The sequence below is a fragment of the Pan paniscus genome, chromosome 5 (genome assembly GCF_029289425.2).
Source record: "Pan paniscus chromosome 5, NHGRI_mPanPan1-v2.0_pri, whole genome shotgun sequence".
Classification (NCBI taxonomy): domain Eukaryota; kingdom Metazoa; phylum Chordata; class Mammalia; order Primates; family Hominidae; genus Pan; species Pan paniscus.
Window position 1 is genome coordinate 56,647,379 of NC_073254.2, and position 15,701 is coordinate 56,663,079.

The following is a 15,701-nucleotide window of genomic DNA, read 5'->3' on the forward strand; positions in this document are numbered from 1 at the left end:
TTCCAGCTCTGAGGAAAGAGGGGTCAGAAATGGGAGAAATGTTTCAAGGGAGGGTGGCGAGCCTGTCTTGGGCACAGCATCTCCTCTGTGTCAGGCTCTGTGCTCAGGCTGTGGGAGGTCCTACCATTCAGCTATGTAGAGCCTCAGGGAATCACACAGCCCCACACCTGTCTCACATGTTCTGGAGACCAAAGTTTGAACTGGGATTTAAGGCCTGGGTAAATTCAGAGCTCAAAGTTCCAATTCAAGATGTGGGACATTGGCCGGGCGCAGTGGCTCAGGCCAGGTGCGGTGGCTCATGCTTGTAATCGCAGAACTTTGGTAGGCCAAGGCAGGCGGATCACAAGGTCAGGAGTTTGAGACCATCCTGGCCAACACAGTGAAACCACGTCTCTACTAAAAATACAAATATTAGCTGGGCGTGGTGGTGCACGCCGGTAATCCCAGCTACTCAGGATGTTGAGGCAGGAGAATCGCTTGAATCCGGGAGATGGAGGTTGCGGTGAGCCAAGATTGTGCCACTGCACTCCAGCCTGGGCGACAGAGAAAGACCTCATCTCAAAAAAAAAAAAAAAAAAAAAAAGATGTGGAGGTCAGCTTGCCCGAGAAGCAGCTTGTCTCCCTCTCTCTCTGGTACCTGGAGGGACCAGCAGCTACACCTGTCATTGTGTCATTGGCTGGGCTTTTCCTCTGCGTCAGTCACAGAGCCCACTACAGCCATATGAGCCCTGTGAGGGAGAGGCCCGTATGTTCATTTTATGGATGGAGAAAAGAAGACTTCAAATGATGCTTACTCAGACTCCATGACCAATCAATTCCGCTCTTAGGAATGTGCCCCAAAGAATCTTTCACCCAGGTCTGGAAAGGGACGTGCATGTGACGTCATTGAAGTGTTGTTTGGGGATGGGGAGCCGGAGGCAGTTGGGGATCCACATCCAGGGGAGTAGAGAGGTAAAATGGGGTGGGTGCACTCCGAGGAGGACGACGCAGCAGCTGGAAGCGAGGAAGCAGATGCTTATGTGGCAACACAGAGGGTCTCATCAACAGCAGGGAGTCCCACAAGTAAATAACAGAATGAGACCCAAAACACACAATACCACTTATGCAAATGAAAACCACCTGCATAAAAACAACAATATATATTTTGCAATAACACATATGAACAAGTAGATACTCATTAAGCAGATTCAGATGGTTGCCTTTGGCTGGGGTGGGTGGGAAGTGTGGTCGGAAAATGGAGATAAGGAGAAAAATTAACACAAGAAGAGAGGAGGAACAGTGATGATAATGCATCGCTAAGCAAGGAATGTGAATAACTCAGCCCTGTGTACTTGAGGTCCAACAAAGGAAAAACAAGTAAAGATCAGAGAGGTTAAGTAATTTGTCCAAATTACACAGCAGGTAAGAAGGGGTGGAGAGAATGTCCAGATAACCAGGCCTACTTAGGGCAAGGCAATAGCAGGACACTTAAAAACCATTAACCTGCACCTTAAGAGCAGAGAAGGCAGGAAAGGAGGCTGTGTGTGTGCAAGGTGTGGGGGTGGTTAGAGGATCCTTCTGTGCTCCAAGTCAGCCCTGAGTCTCCATGACTCTTCTCTTTCTTCCCAAACACCCACTGAGCACTGTGGGGTATTGACCGCAGCCCTTACCTTCCAGGGACTTTGATGATGCATAAAATGAGGTCATCCCTGGAGTTGGCAGGAAAGTCAGAGAAGGAGGTGCTCCAGGAGGCAGGATTAAATCAGGAGTTATCAGGGTTTAGAAATTATAACATAAATCACAGCATCTACCACGTAGTAGGCACTGCTCTAAGCTCACAAAGTCCCCATAAGCCTTCAAGATAAATTCTATTATCATCCTCATTTTGCAGATTAGGAATTGAGGCACAGAGAGGTTAGGTAATTTGTGCAAGTCACACAGCTGAGAAATGGCAGAACTGGGATTTGAAACCCAGGCAGAGTGGGTCTGGATGTCATGATCTTAACCATTATGAAATTTACCAATGAAATAAGGCAGATATGGCTCATCTGGCCAGGACTTCCTAAAGGCGATCTCCCCAGCCACTGCCTCCTCTTGAGCTCCCCATAGTGAGGCTGACATGGCCTGGGCTGGGTACACTGCTGGCAGGGGCCTACCACCAGATGTCAATGCCTCCTGCCCCACACAAGTTCTCCCCACCTTGGACATCAAGTATCCAAGGTGGAGGGACACAATGTCCTCATGATACACATAAGACACTGAGCCTGGAGAGGGGACAGGACTTGTCTCAGGTCACCCAGTTCTCCTGGTTATCAGCCCAGCACCTCACCCCGCTTTGGCTGAGACGAAGTACAATGTGTGCTAAGCCGTGGCTCCCCCAAACCCACACCCAGACACCTGGGCTCCCTCCCGAAAGCTCCTTCAGGCCATTTTCCCCCAGATGCAGAGATGCTGGCCACTCTGTCCAGAATGCCATGTCCCCAGCCTCCCTTTCAAACAAGACTCCACCCTCCCCAGAGCGCTTGGAGATTGCCGGTCAGAGGCTGTGGCAGGGGAAGCCCGATTAATGCTCCGCTGCTCCTTCTCTTTCTCTCCTGGTCCCTCCCAGCCTCCTTAGAAATTAGGGGTCATTACCATCAGGGTGTGAGATCTAGGGACAGCACACAAGTCATCAACACCCCAATTTCCAGTCTGCCTTCGGCCCCAAAGTCCATCTTGTCAGCGTTGACTCAGGGCCAGGAAGAAAACAAATAATTCCGGGCCCAGCCCAAGCTGGTGTGGCAGGAAGGCACCCAATAGCTCTATCTACCTCCCCCTGGAACTCTCTCCTTCCCCTCAACCAAGGGAGAAGCCCATGTCATTCCTACATGTGGGATTTCTGACATTACTCCTGGGAGCTGCCTACCAAGTGTGGTATTGGGGAGACAGGACCCTAGGGAGGTAGGGGAGCTGATTTTTGAAGATGGGGACAGGACAGCCCATTCAACCACCCACCCATCAATCTAATTACCCACCCACACATAGTCATAGCTGATGTTTACTCAATGCTTACTCTGTACCAGGCACTGTCCTAAGTGCTTTGCCCAACTCTATTAGGTAGGGACTTTACCCATTTTACAGATGAGAAAACAGAAGCATAGAGATGTCAATTAATTTTCCCAAAGTTACACACTAGTAAAATAGTACAGCCAGAATTCAAGCTCAGGCGTTCTAACTCCCAGACCTGCAATCCTCTATACCACAGCCATCACCATCTGTCCATTTACTGACCATCCATCCATCCACTCACACATGGTCACTCCTATTCAGCCATCTGTCTATCCACCTGTTCATCCATCCCTTTATCTCCCAACCCCCTGTTCAAAGCAATCCATGAGAAGGAATGGCATATGTAGAGGCTCAGAGGGGAGAGAGTGGGGCATGTCTAAGAAACTAGCTACTGCATAGAGAACAAGGGAAAGATAGCAAGAGATGAGGCTAAGGAGATGAGCAGGGCTCAAATCACAAGGGTTGGCCCATCCACCATCTATCTGCCAACCCAGTCCATCCACCTGTCCATCCACCCTCCCACTCATGTCCACCCATCCATTCATCCACTCATCTCTGTAATTTGGAAGGCAGACAGATGATAGATAGATGATAAATAGATGATTGATAGGTGGTAGATGATAGATAGATAGATAGTTAAATAAATAGATAGATTAGATAGATAGATGATAGATAGATAGAATGAAGAGTGGCCAAGGTACATTTCCTTCCTGACAGTGATATTGGGACATGGGGGAATATTAGGACTTCTGGAGGCACCTTGATAATTAGGATGATCTCTCTCCATTCACCTCCTGCCCACAGTTTTAGGGTTCTATGGGTTTGTGGGAAGAGGGAATAGCATAGTGGGCCAGTGTCAAGGTTAAAAGACCCTTCCAGGCCCTGAAACATCAGTCCCCAGCCCTGGCCTCATGTCTCCTTGGGAAGACAGAAGGAATTGTGTTGTAAAGAGGTGTCACAATGCCCCCTGCCCCATACAAGTTCTCCCCACCTTGGCACTCTCAGTATCCTGCCAAGAGTCCTCCCTGACCACCAGAAGTTCCACCTCACCATCAAGAAAGGCCCTGGTCCAGGATGTGCAAGGTGTGATGAAATCACAGGGCTGGGGAAGGTCAGCTCGGGGTCACAAGAAGCCTGATGGGCAGGAAAGAGCATGAAAGCCCCAGCCAGCCTCACCTGTGCGGCTGGGAGGTGGGTGCTCTTACAAAAGGCTTAGTTGGGTGCTGGTGCTGCTGCCTGCCTTGTACTCCCCAGCTGTCGGACCTCTGCGATCTCTCTGGGGAGATGGAGAGAGGGAACAGGACACCCTCCATCTTGCTTCCCCTGCCCCTTCACTGCTGTAAAGTGTGTCCTGGACTGTTTGGTTCGTGTTACACCATCTCCAAGGCAAACTTGAGATAAATAATAATTGTAGCTAAAGTTTGAGTGCTTAAGAGGTCTAGGCACCTTACATGGACTAGCTCATTAAGTCCTCACATGAACCCTATGAGGTAGAGCTCTTGTTATTCCCACATTATACTTGGGAAAATTGAGTACGGAGATTATAATTTGCCTAAGGATCAGGCAGCTAGTGAGTGAGAGGGCTGGAATTTTATTTATTTATTTTTTTGAGACTCGCTTTGTTGCCCAGGCTGGAGTGCAGTGGCACAATCTCAGCTAAGTGCAACCTCCGCCTCCTGTGTTCAAATGATTCCCCCACCTCAGCCTCCCAGGTGGCTGGGATTACAGGCACCTGCCACCACGCCCGGCTAATATTTTTGTATTTTTAGTAGAGACGGGGTTTCACCATGTTGACCAGGCTGGTCCCGAACTCCTGACCTCAAGTGATTCTCCTGCCTCGGCCTCCCAAAGTGCTGGGATTACAGGCATGAGCCACTGTGCTCAGCCATTTTTTTTTCTTTTTTTTTTTTCACTTTTTTATAAAATAGAGATGAGGTCTCTCAATGTTGCCCAGGCTGGTCTTGAACTTTTGAGCTCAAGCAATCCTCCCACTTCAACCTCCCGCTGAATTACAGGTGTGAGCCACCGGGCCCTGCAGGGAACTGGAATTTGAACTGGGGTAGCTGGCTCCAGGCTCTCATGCTACCCAGTCACATGAGGAAGCTGAGGCCTACCCCCGGCTTCCCTAACCACTCCCTTCAAAGCCCCTGTGCTCCCCCAAAGGGAAACGTGCTCTCCTATAGGTTCAGACAGGTATGTGTGTGAAACCACGGTGTAACTGCCCGAGAGGCTGAGAGTAATGACTATTTGCACTGTGCCTTTACCGTTCCCAGCACTCATGGCACCCCACCACAAGCTGGTGAATTAGATAGCCTTATTATCCCCATTTTGCAGATGAGGCCCCTGAAGCTCAAAGAGGCTCAGCCACTTGCCCAAGGTCGCCTGACCTGTAAGAACAGGGTCAGGCCCAGAGCTCAGACCTTCAAACACCAAAGCCAAGGCACATTCAACAGCACCACGTGCCTCTGGGGGCCCTCACCAGCCTTCACACCCAAGTGCTATTTGCATTTCAATAAGGCACAAGGCCTTCCCCCAGAGTGAGGAGGCTACAGGTGGAATTTCTCACTGGGCAAGGCCATGTGCCTATGGCCCTGGGGTATTTGAGAGGACAGGGTGCCTTCCTAGAAAACCTGTAGTAATATCACAGATGAGATCTTCTTGCCCTACTCAGAAAGCCCCACTCTTGAGTCATGCACTTCCTCACTCTAAACCCCGGCATAAGGGACAAACACATATTAGTATATATGTACATATTAATACATGTGTACTGTGCATCTGAAAGGCCTTTGTGGGGTCCGCCTGTGGGGATGGGGGTTATGAAGGATATTTCTTTTTTCTGAGACAAGGTCTCACTCTGTCACTTAGGCTGGAGTGCATTGGCTGATCTCAGCTCCCCGTAACCTCCTCCTCCCTGTAACCTCCTCCTCTCTGATTCAAGTGATTCTCCTGCCTCAGCCTCCCTAGTAGCTGGGATTACAGGCGTGCACCATCACACCCAGCTAATGTTTTGTATTTTTAGTAGAGATGGGGTTTTGCCACGTTGCCAAGGCTGGTCTCAAACTCCTGGGCTCAAATGATCTGCCCACCTCAGCCTCCCAATGTGCTGGGATTACAGGCGTGAGCCATGGTGCCGGCTCTTTTTTCTTTTTTTTTTTTTAATAGAGATGGGGTCTCACTATGTTGGCCAGGTTGATCTTGAACTCTTGGCCTCAAGCAATCCTCCTGCCTTGGCCTCCCAAAGTGCTAGGATTATAGGCATGAGCCACCACGCTGGCCCAGTGAGGGATAATTCTACCTAGATTCCTTCTTTTGGCTTTAGCTTAGAACCCAAATGAAAATAGGATCATGGGATTCCCAAGGGAGGGGCTGGTGAGAATCTCTACTTGTCCTGTAACTTCATCACTCCCTGTAGAATGGAAATGAGGGAAGCAGTAGGGGAGATGGGGCTTCTTCCTCAACCCTCTAAACCAGGGTTTCTCAACCTTGGTACTTTTGACATTGGACGCTGATGATTCTTTGTTGCGGGAGCTGTCCATTGTAGGATACATAGCGGCATCCCTGGCTCCTACCCACTGGAAGGCACTAGCACCTACCCCACACTGTGTGACAACCCAAAATGTCTCCAAACATGCCAAATGTCCTCTGGAGGAAGAATCAGCCCTGGCTGAGAACCAATGATCTAAAGTCACATACACAGTGTGCGCACACCCAGCACACTTGACGAGAAGCATGTGAGCAAAGAAGAGCCAGTTAAAAGAAACCAGATGTTAACCTGGAAAGTATGCAGTCAGGCCCCACCTTCAGCCAGAGCTGGCTCTGCTAGGCCCTGGGGGAGGTAAAGGGGTGTCCTCAGCCCTCTGAGGTTAGTCACTTGGAGGCTGGCTTGGCCCCTAGAAAGGGCAGGGGAGGGCTAGTGCTGCCTGACTCCCTCTTCCTCCTCTTCCACCTCTTCCCCTGGACTGTCTGTGTCCCAGTTTTTGTGAGGGCTTCATCCCTGGATGTTCCGGGGACCCTGGCTGTCCCCTACCCCTGCTGCCCCCAGAGTCCTGTATGTTGCAGCAGCAGCATCCTAAACACAGCCGAGGTGTGGACCCAGGGCAGGTGGGCCCAAGCCAGGGCCTGGGCTAGGGCAGAAAGGGAGGAGAGAGTTTGAATCCTGGTTCCCACACTAACCAGTTGTGGGACTTCTGCAAGTTACTTACATGCTATTCTACAAACTGTGAACTCAGAAAAATGCTTCGATGCCTCCGAGCCTCCGTTTCCTTATCTGAAAAATGGAGGCAACGTCTCAAATGGCTCTTAGGAGCTTTTGCAGAGCTGAGTGGCTAATGCCTGACATTTGGCAGATCCTCAATCCTGCGAGTAAAGAGTGCCACCCTTCCATCTGTGGGCTGCTCTCTTCAGTTCCCCAGCCATTCTAAAAGCACCTGCCTCTGTCACCACTGGCCCCAACCCCATGAGCCCAAGATGGCCAAGAGGCTGATGCAGCCTTGGGGCTGAAGGGTTAGTGGGGAGCAGGGATGGGGGGTGGGGTATCTGCAGCTCCCTCATCTTCATGGCCCTTCTATGGTGTCAGGAGGACAAAACCCACATGCTTAGACTCATCCTTAACACAAAGAAACCTAAGCCACTTCTTGCAGCCCAGGAAAGGAAGCATTCTCCAGGCCAGGATGTCAGCCTCTACCAAGGATAAAGAGATTGCCATGGGTCCTATAGCACTGATTGTCACTGCCCTCAGGGGACATTGGGCGATGACTGGAGACATTTTTGTTGTCACGACTGGGAGAAGGTGCTACTGGCATCTGGTGGGTAGAAGCCACCACTGTAATTCTGCAAGACACAAGACAACCCCTCTAACAAAGATTGTCCAGCCCAAAGAGTCAGAGGTACCAAGGCTGAGCCACTGTACTCCACAGGGACCCTCTTGTGCTCAGGCGTGGTGTCTTTGTCACCTTCACACCAAGAGCCTGGCATCCAAGAGGTGCCCAGGAATGGTTGCGAATGAACGAATGAAGCAACTCATGTCCTATCCTCAGCTCTGCTAAGAGATGGTGATTCATGGCGTAGACCTCACACTTCCCAGTGAGTTGTTCTGTCCATGCAGGTTCCAAGAACCCAGAGCCCAAATCCAGCAGTCAAAACCCCACAGTGTTCTTGCCAGACTGGGAAATCTGGCTGCCCCGCCCTCCAGTGAGCTGGAAGCTGTGCAGGGCAGCCTTGGCTAATCACCTGCCACCCAGCACACCTGGCAGGAGCTCAGTGGGTTGACGGAATGAGGACAGAAAGAAATAGAAGATGCACAGGCCCCTGGCAGGCCCTGCTCACATACCGCAGTGGGCACAAGACACGTCATGGAGCACAGGGTGTGGAAAGACCTGGGTTCAAATCCCAGCCTTGCTCCTCACCAGTCATGTGACCCTGGACATGGGACTGACCTCTTCAGTTTTTTTCAATTACAAGTGGGGCTAATAATAGTAACACCTTCCTCAAAGGGTTAATGTGAGGATTGGAAGAGGTAATCCACTGACAGGGTTTGGTGTGGTGCTACAAACTGAAGTGGAAAAGAATCCTTTGTTTTTTTTGAGATGGGGTCACGCTCTGTCACCCAGGCTGGAGTGCAGTGGTGTGATCACAGCTCACTGCAGCCTCGACCTCCTGGGTTCAAGCCATCCTCCTGCCTCAACCTCCTGAGTGACTAGGACCATAGGTGCACGCCACCATGCCTGGCTAATTTTTAATTTTTTTTTTTATAGAGACAAGGTCTCCCCATGTTGCCCAGGCTGGTCTTGAACTCCGGGCCTCAAGTGATCCTCCCACTTCAGCCTCTCAAAGTGTTGGGATTACAGGTGTGATCCACTGCACCTGGCTAGAAAACAATCTTTGATGACCACTATCACAGTTAATTTCCAGTGCTTGCCCCTCTGCCTATAAGCCCCTGTGCCCTGGGGCTGAGCCTGGAAGAGTCTGGGAAGGCTGTAGAACGCTTGCTCATTTCTTGTGGCTGTGCACCAGCACTGGGGTAGGCTCTAGGGAAAAAGAGATGCATAGAACGCAGTCCTGACTGCTGGAGCTGTTTACAGCCTGTTGGGACTTTAGCAAAGGACTATATTGGGACTAAGATGAGACAAGACTGCAGCAAGTGGTCCCAGTGCACTTGTAGGACTCTGAATGACAACTTCTTCAAAATGTGTGTGCCTGACTCACCTTAGTCCCTCCAGCGAAGGAGCACATCCTGAGCGGGGTCCAGAAGGCACAGAAGAGGACAAGATGGGACAGGGGCTGCAGGAGTCTTCAGTGGTTCCTGGAGAAGGTTTCAAGTCTGCTGCTGAACTTGGAAGAATAGGAAGAATTTCGAAAACTGCAAATTTGCAAAACTGAGGGCACATTTATACCTGGGTAGGAACCAATAGGAACAAAGCCTGCTTTGGAGGAAAGCCCTGGACAAGTTTGGGCTGGGCAGATAGTTTGTAAATTAAACCCAGAGGAGGCCGGGTGAAGTGGCTCATGCCTGTAATCCCAGCACTTTGGGAGGCTGAGGCGGGCGGATCACCTGAGGTCGGGAGTTTGAGACCATCCTGACAAATGTGGAGAAAACCCATCTCTACTGAAAATACAAAATTAGCCTGGTGTGGTGGCGCATGCCTGTAATCCCACCTACTCGGGAGGGTGAGGCAGGAGAATTGCTTGAACCCAGGAGGTGGGGATTGCAGTGAGCTGAGATTGCATCCTTGCACTTCAGCCTGGGTAACAAGAGCGAAACTCCATCTCAAAAAACAAAAAACAAAACAAAACACAGAGGAAATACATCATGATTTGAGCAAAGGAGACTTCTTTTGTAAGAGGGCGGGAGCTCAACTTCCACTAACCCTGTACCTAGGGGTTCTCTCACAGTGCCTAGAGGCTGGAGGGCTGTGAGGCTGGGGGAGAGGAAATGGATTCCCCTGACCGCTGAAGCCTGGGGGAGCAGAATAGATCCAGCCTGACACACACGCAGGATGGATGATTGCCTACAGATGCTTCATCCTTTGGTGGTGCTGTCACGGTGAGGACAGTCCCTAGTAAAATGTACAGCTGGTACCTGAAACATGGTGTGGGGATTTGAAGGTGAACAGGATAGCTTGGTCACAGGAAGGGTAGTGACAGAGGAATAAATAAATGTCAATGTGAGGTGCTAAATGTGTCAATGGGGGCCTCCTAGAGATTGAGTAGACCCCAATAAGTAATCAACCAAGAGTGGTGGTTAGGACGAGGTAGGTATGGGTGAGTAGGAGACACATTTGGTAACAATGAGATATGTTATAAAATAGAATGGACTGGCTGGCTGGAAAGTAAGCGGGTACCCCTTACTAGAATTCAGTTCAATTGATCCAACATTTATCAACCTTTCTCTAAATGCATTCGTCTGGAGTAAAACAGTAAATAGGATTTTGGAGGCTGTTATGTCAAGGGTAAGAGTATGAGATAGTTGCCCTCAAGGAGCTGAAACTCTAATGGGAAAGACAGAATTTCCCTAGTGCACAGGAGGGAGAGCACGCAAGCCTGGGGAACACCTGAGCCAAGGTACAGGCTCTGGAAGTACCGGATGTGAGCAGGGAACAAGAGGTAGACTGTGTGGCTGAAATGCTGGGTAGGTGGAGGGATGGAGGGACTGGAGAGTGGAAGCCACATTCTTTTTTTTTTTTTTTTTTTTTTTTGAGACACAGTAGGCTGGACACAGTGGCTCACGCCTGTTATCCCAGCACTTTGGGAGGCCGAGGCGGGTGAATCACCTGAGGTCAGGAGTTTGAGACCAGCCTGGCCAACATGGTGAAACCCCATCTGTACTAAAAATACAAAAATTAGCCGGGCGTGGTGGCGGGTGCCTGTAATCCCAGCTTACTCAGGAGGCTGAGGCAGAAGAATCGCTTGAACCCAGGAGGCGGAGGTTGCAGTGAGCCGAGATCGTGCCATCGTACTCCAGCCTGGGCAACAAGAGCGAAACTCTTTTTTTTTTTTTTTTGAGATGGAGTCTCGCTCTGTGAGTGTGAAGCACAGCATGACCAAGCAGGAGGGTGGAAGACAGGAAGCCCTGGTGGAGGGCAAGCTGGAGGGGCCCCACAGGATAGAGAGGTCGAAGGCCTGACGGAGCAGTGGCAGAGAAGAGGGAGGGGAGGGCCACACAGGAGCCATGCGAAGGACACGGACAGACGATTGGATGCAGGGAAGGGGGTTGGGGAGGGACTGAAGATAATCCCCAGGTTCCTAGCCTCTGGGAGCTGGCAGTTGCCTCTGGTAGGTAGGCAGAGTTCTGCAGCAGCAGGGGGCCAGGTCCGGGGACCCTGATGGCTCTCCCCTGCTCTGGAGGTCCCTGGCTCCATGGTCAGCACAGCAGTGCTCCAGAGTGGCTCTGGGGGCTTCTGAGCAGTGGCTCTTTCTCCTCCCTTCTGCCCCTGGCATAGCAGTTGAAGTCCCAGTATCCAATGCCTCAGCTCTCCCCTTCTTTCCCCGCTCCCAGGACTCACAGAAACCCTCTGTACCCAGTCATGGGCCAAAGACACCGTCATGCAAGGGGGTGAAGGCTCCACACTCGTCCCGGCCCCGGGCGTGGAAGCAGGACCTCGAGCAGTCTCTGGCAGCAGCCTATGTGCCGGTCTTGGTGGACTCTAAGGGGCAGAATCCGGACAAGCTCAGGTTCAATTTCTACACCTCCCAGTACTCCAACTCCCTGAACCCCTTCTACACTTTGCAGAAGCCTACCTGTGGCTACCTGTACCGCCGGGACACTGACCACACCCGCAAGTGCTTTGATGTGCCTCCTGCCAACTTGGTCTCGTGGCGCTCCTAGGCCTGAGCCAAACGGAAGCCCCCGACCCTTCACCCTCACCCCTGTGACCTCAGGTCCCCAAGGGGAAGGGCTGCTCACTGCAGGAGGAGTGACCTATATTCGGGCTAAGACAGCTGTGCCATGCCCACCTATTGACAATGATAAAGGGAGGTCTCTCTTCTCAGCAGCAGTTAAAGTTTGTCCTTCCTTTCCCTGGCATCTGAATGGGTGGCTGTGGGTAGGTAAACAGGCCATGGGGATGTTATACAGTAAGGTTATGTCCAGAGGTTTCTGAAGACTTGGAAGGACTTGATTCTCAGTTCCCTAACCCCAAAAGTAACCTCAACCCTTCTCCAGAGCCTGAGTCCCAAGCAAAGCCCATCCTAGCTCCAGCCTCCCGATGGTCCAGGCTCAGACCCCTCCAAGGAAGAGAGGGTGGGTGTGGTGGCTCACACCTGTAATCCCAGCACTTCAGGAGGCCAAGGTGGGCAGATCACCTGAGGTCAGGAGTTCAAGACCAGCCTGGCCAACATGGTGAAACCCCGTCTCTACAAAAATTAGCCAGGCATGATGGCAGGTGCCTATAATCCCAGCTACTCGGGAGGCTAAGGAATGAGAGTCCCTTGAAGCCGGGAGGCAGAGGTTGCAGTGAGCCGAAATCATGCCATTGCACTCCAGCCTGGGTGACAGAGTAAGACTCCGTCAAAAAAAAAAATTAATTAAAAAAAAGGAAGAGATCCATCAACTGGCCATGACTCCTGCTCTCTTACAAGGTCATCTTACCCTGGTTGGAGCTGCTGCTGCAGAATGAGGAAGAATGCAGGGAATGAACACAGACTCTAGGTCCCCTCCCAGACCCAGTTTTACATAAAGCTGCTGCTTCTGACTTGTAGTTTGTTGGTGGGGGAAGGATTTCTCATCCTTGCCGTCTCCTCTGGTCTAGAAGAGCTGGCTCTGAGGCTAGTTGAGCTCATGGGTCATGGGGCATGGAAGAGGGGCATGGAGGCAGAGGGCACTGGATTCACAGCAGGGGCCTGAGTGAGTTCCCAGTCACTGCCATTCAGAGGGTACCCCAGTGGTGTGCTGGAGCCAGCTCGTACTGACTTGTAAGAGCTGGTTGTGCCCATGTCTTCCCTACTCCACAATCAGTGATTTCCTTTTTTTTTTTTGAGACGGAGTCTCGCTCTGTCGCCCGGGCTGGAGTGCAGTGGCGTGATCTCAGCTCAGTGCAAGCTCCGCTTCCCGGGTTCACGCCATTCTCCTGCCTCAGCCTCCTGAGTAGCTGGGACTACAGGTGCTTGCCACCACACCCGGCTATTTTTTTTTTTTTTTTTTTTTTGTATATTTAGTAGAGATGGGGTTTCACCATGTTAGCCAGGATGGTCTTGATCTCCTGACCTTGTGATCTGCCCACCTCGGCCTCCCAAAGTGCTGGGATTACAGGTGTGAGCCACCGCACCCAGCCCACAATCAGTGACTTCCTGTTGGCAGTTTGAAATCAGCTGTGGTGGGAGCATTTACACCACAGAAGTGAGCAAATGCCTACAAATTGGAGTTTCTTTTTTCCAGAGAGCTCATCATTAAACATTTACCAGCACACCACAGGGTGAATTCAGCTGGTTTCATTCCTAGGAGTCTCGTCCCTCTGTAGGTATGGTGGTGTATTCTGTGGGGCATAATTCCTGTGCAGGAGAGGTTGGGGTTGGTGTGGGAAGGAGAGACAGGTGTCCAGAGACCCCGACAAGCAGCCCACAACAAGGCCAGGCTGTCCTGTGGGTCTTTCTTTGAGAAGATGGTAAGCAGTGTGGAGGGAAGTGGAGACCCCTCGAGGCGACCCTAACAGCATAGAATCCGCATTTTCCTCTTGGCTTGCTGTAGGCTCTCTTTTGAGTTAGGGGTTTTCCTCAAATGCCTGATGAGCCTTGGCTGGCCTCAGACCATCTGGCATCTGCACCAGGTCTCTCCTTCTGCTTGGTCATCAGTGTTCAAGGAGCCAGCCACGGGAATGAGCTGGGGTGGTGGAAGGCGCATGGTGGTTTTCTCACTGTCCATATGTAGACTTTCTTTTAACGCTCCATTTATAGAATGGCACATGTCTCTTCCTGAGGCTGTGCCTAGAGACTAGCGGCTCTCTGGCCCAGATCTCCAGAAGAACCTTCAATCAGGGTCAGGAGGGGACTGATGCCGGGAGATGCCTGTTCTGCTGCCTTGCGGAGGGCATCGGAGAAGCTAAGTGTTCCTTATGCAAACTTTGGCCAGTCCTATTTTCTGCTCCACCTGTGCTGCATCCCAGCCTTCAGGGGCACCTGGTATCTCTGCCTCCCTATTCCTGCAGCAGGAATAGGTTTGTCCCAAGCTCCGCAGGCTCCTCCTCTTTGAAAGCATTTAGGTTTCGACTTTCTCCACTCTCATAAGAAAGACAGTTACCACTTGTCCATCTGTCTTGTTTTCCAAAATTTTATTAGAACCCCTGTATCTGCTGTCTTTTTTCCTCTTTTCTTTTCTTTCTTTCTTTCTTTCTTTTCTTTTTTCTTTTTTTGAGATAGAGTTTCACTCTTGTTGCCCAGTCTGGAGTGCAATGGCGGGATCTCAGCTCACCACAACTTCTGCCTCCCGGGTTCAAGCGATTCTCCTGCCTCAAACTCCCGAGGAGCTGGGATTACAGGCATGTGCCACCATGCCCTGCTAATTTTGTATTTTTAGTAGAGACGGGGTTTCTCCATGTTGGTCAGGCTGGTCTTGAACTCCTGACCTCAGGTGATCCACCTGCCTCGGCCTCCCAAAGTGCTGGGATTACAGGCGTGAGCCACTGTGCCCAGCCCCTTTTTCCTTTTTTGAGACGGAGTTTTGCTCTTGTTGCCCAGGCTGGAGTGCAGTGGTGCAATCTTGGCTCACCATAACCTCCTCCTCCCAGGTTCAAGCGATTCTCCTGCCTCAGCCTCCCGGGTAGCTGGGATTACGGGAATGTACCACCATGCCCGGCTAATTTTTGTATTTTTAGTAGAGACGGGGTTTCTCCATGTTGGACAGGCTGGTCTTGAACTCCCGACCTCAGGTGATCCGCCCGCCTCGGCCTCACAAAGCGCTGGGATTACAGGCGTTAGCCACTGCGCCCGGCCTCCTTTTGTCTTTAAAACATGCATTTATTCATATTTTAGTGGGATTTTGAAAAGAAGCAGAGATAAGTGGAAGTTTTCAGTCTATGTATAACTAGAAGTCTTGCTCATTCAATCAGTCAGTCACCCAACAGACCCTGTGGGCTGTGTCCTTAAGATGCAAAGATATTAACAGGAACCGTCCCTTCCCTTCCAGATCCTATAGCCTGTGTAGGGTGAGGGGCAGGGTCCCCATGAGGCGTCTTCACTCCCACAACAAACGCCTCCTCCCCTACCCTGGAGAATGGGCTCCCTCTTGAGGTTCACCTTGGTAATGCAGCCTCCATGGACGCCCTTAGAAACCCTTTAAAGAAACTGGCCAAGGTACCACCTTGTTTTGACTGAGATAGGCCCAGGAGGCAACTGAACCTGTGCTCAGGATCCCTCTGTGTTTCTGTGGAGTGGAGGGGCAAGCAGGCAGCCTTAGGGGGGGATTAGTCTGACCTGGATCACTGCCCCTCCTGTCTCTTCCTGGTTTGTCTTCCTACCTCTCTGCAGCTGCCCCATCCTCCCTCCCCTCGGCCCCATTCCGCCAGGTGGAGCCTCTTCCTCTGATCTGGCTTCTGTCCCAGGAGGGATTCCTGCAGGCAGAGCAGCCAGGGAAGGCGGGAATCCTCCCTGTGTATGCTGTGTGACCTGTACTCTGGCCCTCTGTGCCCTAACGCATACCTTGTGCATACTGCTTCCCTGGGGCCTTGGTGTTGATCTCAGTCCTC

General features: G+C 51.3%; 1 protein-coding gene across 2 annotated transcripts; it reads left to right on the top strand.

Annotated features, from left to right (window-relative positions):
- The first annotated feature begins 3,878 nt into the window (after positions 1–3,878).
- CIMIP3 (ciliary microtubule inner protein 3) lies at positions 3,879–14,940 on the top strand. 2 transcript variants are annotated; one of them, XM_008958793.4, is made up of 2 exons: positions 3,879–4,110; positions 11,522–14,940. In XM_008958793.4, the coding sequence occupies exons 1-2, from the start codon at positions 4,102–4,104 to the stop codon at positions 11,849–11,851; spliced, it is 339 nt and encodes a 112-aa protein (XP_008957041.1). In that variant the 5' UTR covers positions 3,879–4,101; the 3' UTR covers positions 11,852–14,940. The 2 variants fall into 2 exon arrangements, with proteins under 2 accessions (XP_008957041.1, XP_034817986.1); XM_034962095.4 differs by having other exon boundaries at positions 4,031–4,218.
- Positions 14,941–15,701: the final 761 nt, after the last annotated feature.